This window comes from Rhinoraja longicauda, chromosome 38 (genome assembly GCF_053455715.1).
Source record: "Rhinoraja longicauda isolate Sanriku21f chromosome 38, sRhiLon1.1, whole genome shotgun sequence".
NCBI classification, from domain to species: Eukaryota; Metazoa; Chordata; class Chondrichthyes; order Rajiformes; family Arhynchobatidae; genus Rhinoraja; species Rhinoraja longicauda.
In genome coordinates this window covers 11,671,360-11,680,898 of record NC_135990.1, presented here as the reverse complement: position 1 = coordinate 11,680,898, position 9,539 = coordinate 11,671,360, and the positions used below count along the sequence as shown (strand labels likewise).

The window sequence follows — 9,539 nt, the reverse complement described above, 5'->3', positions numbered from 1 at the left end:
ATAAGTCAGGTCTTTCGAAAGTACATCGCATTGTTTTGTGAGGGGATTAGATAGGGTGAATAGAAACATAGACAATAGGTGCAGGAGGAGGCCATTCGGCCCTTCGAGCCACCACTGCCATTCAATATGATCATGGCTGATCATCCACAATCAGTACCCCGTTCCTGCTTTTTCCCCATATCCCTTGATTCCATTAGCCCAAAGAGCTAAATCTAACAATCTCTTGAAAACATCCACTGTATTGGCCTCCACTGCCTTCTGTGGCAGAGAATTCCACAGATTCACAACTCTCTGGGTGAAAATGTTTTTCATCATCTGTCCTAAATGGCCTAGCCCTTATTCTTAAACTGTGACCCCTGGTTCTGGACTCCCCCAACATTGGGAACATTTTTCCTGCATCTAGCCTGTCCAATCCCTTAAGAATTGTATATGTTTCTATGAGATCCCCTCTCATCCTTCTAAATTCCAGCGAATACAAGCCCACTCGACCCATTCTTTCATCATATTGCACAGTCCATTTTCTCAGTGTAGGAATCAAGAACAAGAGGGCATTGGTTTATAGTAGGGGGGAGGGGGGGGGGGAGATGGGGGGGGAGGGGGGGGGGGAGATGAGGGGCAACCTTTCCACACATAGGCTGATGGAATGCACTGCCAGAGGAAGTAGAAACAAGGAATGGCAGATGCTGGTTTACTTAAAAGGACACAAAGTGCGAGGTGATGTTTCAGGTCAGTACCCATCTTCAGATCCCGACCCGAAACGTCAACTATTCCTTTTCTCCAAAGATTCTGCCTGACCGGCTGAGTTATTCCAGCACGTTGTGACTATCTTCAGTGTAAACCAGCATCTGCAGTTCCTTCCTACTATTGGAATCTGTAGCAACAAAAAATAAAAGTGCTGGAGGAACTCAGTGAGTCAGGCAGCATCTGTGGAAGGGAATAGAGAGGCAACATTTTGGGTCTAATTTTAGTAGGGGGGAAGGTAGCTGGAAAAGAGAGAGGGCAGGACAAAGCCTGGCAAGTGATAGGTGGATACAGGTGAGGGAGGTTTAATTGGCAGATGAGAACACAATGGGAAGGTGTGAAAGGAAGACAAGCGAATGTCAGATCAGAGTGAGGAGAGGTGCAAAATGTAACGAGGGAGGGAGGAATGGTGGTGGAAGGAGACACAGGTGGCTCAGCGGTAGAGTTTCTGCCTTACAGCGCCAGAGACCCGGGTTCGATCCTGACTACGGGTGCTGTCTGTACGGAGTTTGTACGTTCTCCCCGTGACCCGCGAGGGTTTTCTCCGAGATCTTCGGTTTCCTCCCACACTCCAAAGACGTACAGGTTTGCAGGTTAATTGACTTGGTGAATGTAAAAATTGTCCCTCGTGTGTGTAGGATAGTGTTAATGTGCGGGGATCGCTGGTCGGCGCGGACCCGGTGGGCCGAAAGGGCCTGTTTCCGTGCTGTATCTCTAAACTGTATCTCCAAACAGGGATGGGGAGGGGGGGGTGAGGAGAAAAAGGGAGGAGAAAGGGAAAGGAAGGACTTGTGGATGGGTGATAATTTTACAAATGAGGGGAAAGGAGCAGAGGGTTGGGCTTGGAGGCGGGAGAATAGCGAGAAAGAACATGCCGGGGTGGGGAGAGGGAAGAGAGAGGGTTATTACTTGAAATTTTAGAATTCAATGTTCATACTGTTGGTCTGTGTCTTTAACTAATAACATGGAAAAATGTGAAGGGTTTGTAATTAAATTGAAGATTCAAACCACGGGTTTAAAGTAAAACTACAGATGAAAGGCAAATTAACATGTGTGTGCTGGAGTGAGATTGGTGCACCCGGAGGGAACCCACACAGTCCATGCAAACTCCACACTGACAGCACCCAAGGGCAGGGTCGCAGCACGGTGGCGCAGGGGTAGAGTTGCTGCCTCTCGGCGCCGGAGACCCGGGTTCCCTCCCTGACCTCAGGCGCTGTCTGCACGGAGTTTGCACGTCCTTCCTGTGACCGCGTGGGTTTTCTCCGGGTGCTCCGGTCTCCTCCCACACTCCAAAGACGTGCAGGTTTGTAGTTCAATCGGCTTCGGTAAAATGGTCCATTGTCCCTTGTGTGTGCAGGATAGAGCTAGTGTATGAGGACCAGTTCCATGTGCTGCATCTCTAGAGTCTTAAGTCGAACCCCGGTCACTGGACTCGCTGAGCCACTGGAGCCCGACCCCCACCCATGGGTGCTCGCGTCCCCACCCCTCTCCCTCCGCCAGGACCCGCACTAAGGGAGAGCATCGTTTAAACCGCGACTGAGATCCCGTCTCTGAGTCCATCCTCCTGGGGATTAAAGTGGAAGTACTAGTTGCTTAAACAATATATTCTTTATTCACCACTTACAACCTGACGGTTTACATTAAAAGTGCTTTAACAATGCAAAAGAGTCAGAAAAATATAGAATAGTCCTTGCTTCCCTCTTTAATTCATGGAGAAGTGTACAGAAACAATACATGAAGTGTGTAACACAAATGCACTATTGTTACAATAAAATGGCCACGTTCGGTTGCTGTAACTGCTCCTCCCAGATTGTTGACGTCTCATCTTCGCCAAGGTTCAGCTCGACCATCATCATATGTTTTTAACATATCTCTCAATAATCTTTGTTACTAATCCTGTTTCCTAGAAAACAAACAGGGTTAAACGTGACACACCACACATTACACAGCGTGGGAGTGGGCTACACTTGTGTAAAACACAACATACAAACATAGAAAATAGGTGCAGGAGTAGGCCATTCGGCCCCTCGAGCCTGCACCGCCATTCAATATGATCATGGCTGATCATCCAACTCAGTATCCCGTACCTGCCTTCTCTCCATACCCCCTGATCCCTTTAGCCACAAGGGCCACATCTAACTCCCTCTTAAATATAGCCAATGAACTGGCCTCAACTACCTTCTGAGGCAGAGAATTCCACAGATTCACCACTCTCTGTGTGAAAAAAAACTTTCTCATCTCGGTCCTAAAAGACTTCCCCCTTATCCTTAAACTGTGACCCCTTGTTCTGGACTTCCCCAACATCGGGAACAATCTTCCTGCATCTAGCCTGTCCAACCCCTTAAGAATTTTGTAAGTTTCTATAAGATCCCCCCTCAATCTTCTAAATTCCAGCGAGTACAAGCCGAGTCTATCCAGTCTTTCTTCATATGAAAGTCCTGCCATCCCAGGGATCAATCTGGTGAACGTGCTGCAGGAAGACCATAAGACATAGGAGCAGTTAGGCCATTCGGCCCATCAAACTGCTCCTCAAAACTGCGGGGCATCCTGGACAATGCAGCTCACCCCCCCTTCCTTCCGTGACACACTGGTCAACCTGAGGAGCACCTTCAGTAACAGACTGGTCCCACCGAGATGCAGCACAGAACGCCACAGGAGATCCTTCTTCCCTGTGGCTATCAAACTGTACAACTCCTCCCCCTTCTGTCGTGGGGTAGACTGAGACTGAGACTGATTCCCCTCCCTCCTCACCCAATCTTTGCACATCCCCAATCCTTTCCACTCATCACTTTAATTTCATGTTTCATGTATCTTGTGTTTTATGACTGTCGGCAGATCAAGTTCCCTCCTGGGATAAATAAAGTTCTATCACATCGTATCGAGTCTATATCATGGCTGATCTATCCTTCCCTCTTGACCCCATTCTCCTAGTGATCTTCGATGCCTTTACTAATCAAGAACGTATCAATCAATATACATTGCCCCGGCCTCCGCAATGAATTCCACAGATTCACCACCCTCTGTAAAGAAATTCCTCCTCATCTCCATTCAAAGGGAAAGTCTTTTTTTTTTCTGAGGCTGTGCCCTTTGGTCCTAGACTCTCCCACTAGTGGAAAAATCCTCTCCACGTCCCTTCTATCCAGACCTTTCATTATTCGGTGGGTTTTAATGAGATCAGTCCCCCTCCCCCAGCCCCCCCCCCCCCCCCCACCCACCCACCCACCCCATCCTTCTAAATCTGTGTAATTCTCTGCCTCAGAAGGCAGTGGAGGACAATTCTCTGAATGCATTCAAGAGAGAGCTAGATAGAGCTCTTAAGGATAGCGGAGTCAGGGGGTATGGGGAGAAGGCAGGAACGGGGTACATTGAACATGATCACATTGAATGGCGGTGCTGGCTGGAAGGGCCGAATGGCCTCCTCCTGCACCTATTGTCTATTGTCTATTGTAAATGCCTGGTCCAGAACCTTCAACTCAGCGGGTCAGGCAGCATCTGTGGAAGGAATGAACAGGCGGTGGTTTGGGTTGGGATTCTTGTTCAGAAATACCCTGGTTTTATCATAGGCATTTTTTAATATTTACAAATACTTTATTCCAAAACAACAAACATACAAAGTCTTAACGCGATCAAATCAAAAGCTGCCCGTATCGGCAGTTTACAAACAAAACCGTTATCAAATTAAAATTCCGGCAACGTTATCACCAATACAATCGACCTCCCATAGTGACCAGCGTTCACAGAAGACATCCAGGGTTCCCTCTCCAGGGACAGGCGGGCACGGACGTTACCCCGGAAGAGGGACGGGCAGCCGACCCCTGTGCGGCCATCGACTACCCGCTGCTTGGACCCGCGACCGGCCATCTTGGCCAGGCCCAGGAGCAGACCGACAGGGAGACCCTCTCCCTCCCGACCCTCCCCTCTCTGTACCGGGTGCCAAAAAATTAGGTGCGGGGGACTAAAATGGAGCCAAAGCCTGAGGAGGAGCCCCTTCAGATACTCGAACAGGGGCTGCAATCTCTCACACTGTAAATACAAACTAGACCAAGTGGACTCGTTGGGCCCAAACCTCTCCTGCATTGGTGCAACACCCTCTCCTCCCCCCTCCCCCTCCCTATCCCCGCCCCCTCCTGCCCTTCTCCCCTCCCCCTCCCCACTCCATCCCCCTCAACCCCCCTTATCCTCTCTCCTCCCATCCCTCCCTCCCTCCCTCCCTCCCCCCTCCTTCCCTAGGAGATAGATTTAAACTTTAAAATGTGAATAACTTTAAAAATATAACACCGATTTCAATGAAACTTCTCCATTAGCACCAAAGGGACGACGGTGAGTAAGGTGGGCCTAAAATTGTCGCGCTATCGTGTACAGTTTTGGCTGTAGTGCAGGAACAAACAAACAAACAAATGAGAGTTTTAGTATATAGATGGTACACGGTCTCTTCCTCGCCGCAGAAGTGAGAGGTGGCGGACGAGTCGGTGAACCGGCTCAATTACCTGTTGCAGGCCACGGCTCTGTGCAACACTCTCCACCCCAGGTCCCCCATGTGAAGGGGGAGGACTCCCTTCTAGAGAGACCTCCACTGGGGACCGCTCCCGCCGGCATGTGGTAACACGGACCGCCAGGGCGTGTCTGGATGGATGACGAGGGCGAGGAAGTGGAGAGTGTGCATTGGGAGTGATTTGTGATACACTTGTTGCAATGTGCACCCTGTATACAGTCCAGTTACACGTAAAACAGGTGTATACAGTCCAGTTACAGGTAAAACGGGTGTATATAGTCCAGTTATCACGTAAAAGGTAAAATGGGTATTGTTAACATAACATACACCAAATACGTTTGGCTCATTGAAATTAGACAGGCATAACGTTTAAGATTAACTTTCTTAACGTAACATTAACACCTCAAGCGCCAGAACAAACCTGCGCCACGATGTGACCGCATATGTTTGATTGGATGAAAGATATAGCACGGAAACAGGCCCTTCGGCCCACCGAGCCCACGCCGACCAGACCCACACCAGTTCCATGTTGTCCACTCCCTACACACCGGGAACCTACAAAAACCCGCACGTCTTTTGGGATTTGGGGGGTAAACCGGAGCACCCGGAGGAAGCCCACGCGGTCTCAGGGGGAACGTGCAAACTCCACGCAGAGAGCAGCCGAGGTCAGGGATCGAACCCGGGTCTCTGGCGCTGAGAGGCTGAGATGTAGCAGCTCCACCCGCTGCGCCAAAACACGACAAGGGTTTGGTTTCACACATTTTTCGGGCTTCGGGCAATAGCCAATAGGTGCAGGAAGAGGCCATTCGGCCCTTCGAGCCAGCACCGCCATTCAATGTGATCATGGCTGATCATTCACAATCAGTACCCCGTTCCTGCCTTCTCCCCATACCCCCTCACTCTGCTGTCCTTAAGAGCTCTATCTAGCTCTCTTGAAAGCATCCAACGAACTGGCCTCCACTGCCTTCTGAGGCAGAGAATTCCACACCTTTACAACTCTGACTGAAAAAGTTTTTCCTCATCTCCGTTCTAAATGGCCTACCCCTTATTCTTAAACTGTGGCCCCTGGTTCTGGACTCCCCCCAACATTGGGAACATGTTTCCTGCCTCTAACGTGTCCAACCCCTTAATAATCTTGTACGTTTCGATAAGATCAATCTTATACGTTTCATTGGTTTGCTGGACTCGCTGGCGGGGTTGGTGTGGGTGGGACATGTTGGTCGGGGTGGGCAAGTTGGGCTGAAGGGCCTGTTTCCACGCTGTCTATGATAGGAGAGGGCGCATCTTGTAGCCACAGCCGCGTCCGACTAGTAGCAATCGCTGACTGACTCACCTGAGCGCCGGATTCGTACCTCACTCGCCTCCTCTCTGCCTCCTGGGCCAAGGCTATCTCCAGCATCCTCCTGCCCAGCAGGGTACCCATTGCCCTGTGGTCTTCAGGGGAAGCAAGGGGCAGTCGCGCCGGGGTCCCGTTATGTTCATCTGGGTAATCAAACACGTTCTTCTTCCCCATAAAATGTCCTAGGAACAAAACACACACATTTACAATCGTCTGTCACAGGGAGACCAGTGGGCTGTGTTTCCTTACACTGTGTAAGAAGGAACTGCAGATGCTGATTTACACCGAGGATAGACACAAAATGCTGGAGTAACTCAGCGGGACAGGCAGCCTCTCTTGAGAGAAGGAATGGGTGATGTTTCCGGACGAGACCCTTCTTCATACTGAGAGACAGGGGGAGAGGGAAAACTAGTTTAGTTTAGAGAAACAGGCCCTTCGGCCCACCTAGTCAGCACAGACCAGCGATCCCCGCACACTAATACTATCCCACACACAACAGGGACGATTTTACATTTCTAACCAGCCAATTATCACACTAGGCTTTGAGTCTGAAGAAGGGTCTCGACCCGAAACGTCGCCCATTCCTTCTCTCCTGAGATGCTGCCTGACCTGCTGAGTTACTCCAGCATTTAGTGAATAAATACCTTCGATTTGTACCTGCATCTGCAGTTATTTTCTTACATCACACTAGGCAGAATTTACAATTTTACCGAAGCCAATTAACCTACAAACCTGCACGTCTTTGGAGTGTGGGAGGAAACCGGAGCGCCCGGAGAAAACCCACGCAGGTCACGGGGAGAACGTACAAACTCCGTACAGACAGCACCCGTAGTCAGGTTATAGGCGTAAATTGTCCCCAGTGTGTGTAGGATAGTGTTAATGTGCGGGGATCGCTGGTCGGCACGGTCCCGGTGGGCCGAAGGGCCTGTTTCCGCGCTGTATCTCTAAACTAAACTGAACAAAAATCCTAAAATTCATAAATTCACCATGTTCGCCCGGACGGTGACAACAAAGAGCAATTGAGTTTAGTTTAGTTTTGGAGATACAGCGTGGAAACAGGCCCTTCGGCCCACCGGGTCCGCGCCGACCAGCGATCCCCGCACATTAACACTATCCTACACACACTAGGGACAATTTACAATTGTTTTATCCAAGCCAATTAACCTACGTCTTTGGAGTGTGGGAGGAAACCGAAGATCTCGGAGAAAACCAACGCAGGTCACGGGGAGAACGTACAAACTCCGTACAGACAGCGCCCGTAGTCGGGATCGAACCCGGGTCTCCGGCGCTGCATTCGCTGTAAGGCAGCAACTCTACCGCTGCGCCCTTTTGAGGAGAGGCAAGGATTAGGAGCCGGGACTGAGGCGGGACACAGTAATCCCGTTACTTTTGCCAAGTCTGAACTTACAGTGAAGAAAGGGGAACTGCAGATGCGGGTTTACACCGAAGATGGACACAAAGTGCTGGAGTAACTCAGCGGGTCAGGCAGCATCCACCCATTCCTTCTCTCCAGAGATGCTGCCTGTCCCGCTGAGTTACTCCAGCACTTTGTGTCTACCTTCGGTGTAAAACAGCATCTGCAATTTCTCCCTTCACACGGTTTGTCTGTGAGTTCCTGTCCCAGATATTGGCGAGAGATTACTCAACATCCGTCCTTCCCTCTCCCCCCCCTCTCCTCTCTCCCTCCCCCTTCCTCCATCTCTCTCCCCCTCCCTCTCTCTCTCTCCGTCCCCCTTCCCCTCCCTCCCTCCCCCTCCCTGTCTCTCTCTTTCTCCCTCTCTCCCTCTCTCCCCCTCTCTCCCCCTCTCTCCCCTCCCTCTAACTCTCTCCCCTCCCTCTCCCTCTCTCCATCCCTCTCTCCCTCCCTCTCCCTCTCTCCCCCTCACTCCCCCTCCCTCTAACTCTCTCCCCTCCCTCTCCCTCTCTCCATCCCTCTCTCCATCCCTCTCTCCCTCCCTCTCTCCATCCCTCTCTCCCTCCCTCTCTCCATCCCTCTCTCCCTCCCTCTCCCCCTCTCTCTCCTTCCTTCTCCCCCTCTCCCCTTCTCTCTCTCCCCCTCCCCTTCTCCCCCTCTCTCTACCTCTCTCCCCTCCCTCTCCCTCTCTCCCTCTCCCTCCCCATCCAAAGCCCCCCCCCCCCCCCTTTATCCCCGCACACGCCCGCCTGCACATCTCTCACCTGTCGCCCAGAGGTTGCCCCTCGGGTTGACTTTGATCTTGGAGACTTTGTCGGCTTGGGTGAGATCCAGACTGACGGAGGCGGCGGCGGACAGGTAGGAGAAGGTAGCCAGGTAGACGACAAGGCTGAGGTGGCCCAACCTGCGGCCGGTGAACGGTGCCATTGCGAGCCCCACTCTCCCTCCTCTGTGAGTGAGAGTGTATGTGTGTGTGTGTGTGTGTATGTGTGTGTGCGTGCGTGTGTGGGGACGAGACTGGCGATCAACACTCGCCCTTCCACCGCTCTGTCTCGCCCTTCCACAGCTCCTCGTCTCTTATACCCCGACAGATGACCGGTGGGCGTTCCTGCACCCAAGCCTTGAAGAAGCCCAGACCACTGATGACTAACGCACAACAACCAAGCCGGGAGGGAATGAATGAGAAGATGGGCGAGACTGTTGGTTGGGTTGATGATCCGGGAGCGATGTTCATTCAGCTCGACCCGAAACAAAAGGTCCCACACACCTCTCTTTGTCCACAAATGTATTCAAGAGAGATTTATTCACAAAATGCTGGAGTAACTCAGCGGGTCAGGCAGCATCTCGGGAGAGAAGGAATGGGTGACGTTTCGGGTCGAGACCCTTCTTCAGACTGATGTCAGGGGGAGAGGGAAAACTAGTTTAGTTTAGAGAAACAGGCCCTTCGGCCCACCGAGTCAGCACCGACCAGCGATCCCCGCACACTAACACTAGCCCACACACAACAGGGACGATTTTACATTTCTAACCAGCCAATTATCACACTAGGCTTT

The 9,539-nt window shown here is 51.4% G+C and overlaps 1 protein-coding gene across 1 annotated transcript; it reads right to left on the bottom strand.

Annotated features, from left to right (window-relative positions):
- Positions 1 to 2,360: 2,360 nt before the first annotated feature.
- On the bottom strand, positions 2,361 to 9,047 carry nmba (neuromedin Ba). The gene is made up of 3 exons (XM_078429942.1): positions 8,751 to 9,047; positions 6,567 to 6,754; positions 2,361 to 2,644 (listed from the first exon to the last, which is right to left on the bottom strand). Exons 1-3 carry the CDS (start codon positions 8,911 to 8,913, stop codon positions 2,594 to 2,596), a joined length of 402 nt encoding a protein of 133 aa, XP_078286068.1. The 5' UTR covers positions 8,914 to 9,047; the 3' UTR covers positions 2,361 to 2,593.
- Between the last annotated feature and the right edge of the window lie 492 nt (positions 9,048 to 9,539).

Bases quoted from the DNA above. Each gene is read 5' to 3' on its own strand.
- nmba (XM_078429942.1), bottom strand. From the start codon at position 8,913: ATGGCACCGTTCACCGGCCGCAGGTTGGGCCACCTCAGCCTTGTCGTC. The intron at 6,755-8,750 runs GTGAGAGATGTG...TTTTGTTCCTAG, and splicing joins GGGCAACCTCTGGGCGACAG to GACATTTTATGGGGAAGAAG. The intron at 2,645-6,566 runs GTGAGTCAGTCA...TTTGTTTTCTAG, and splicing joins GGTACGAATCCGGCGCTCAG to GAAACAGGATTAGTAACAAA.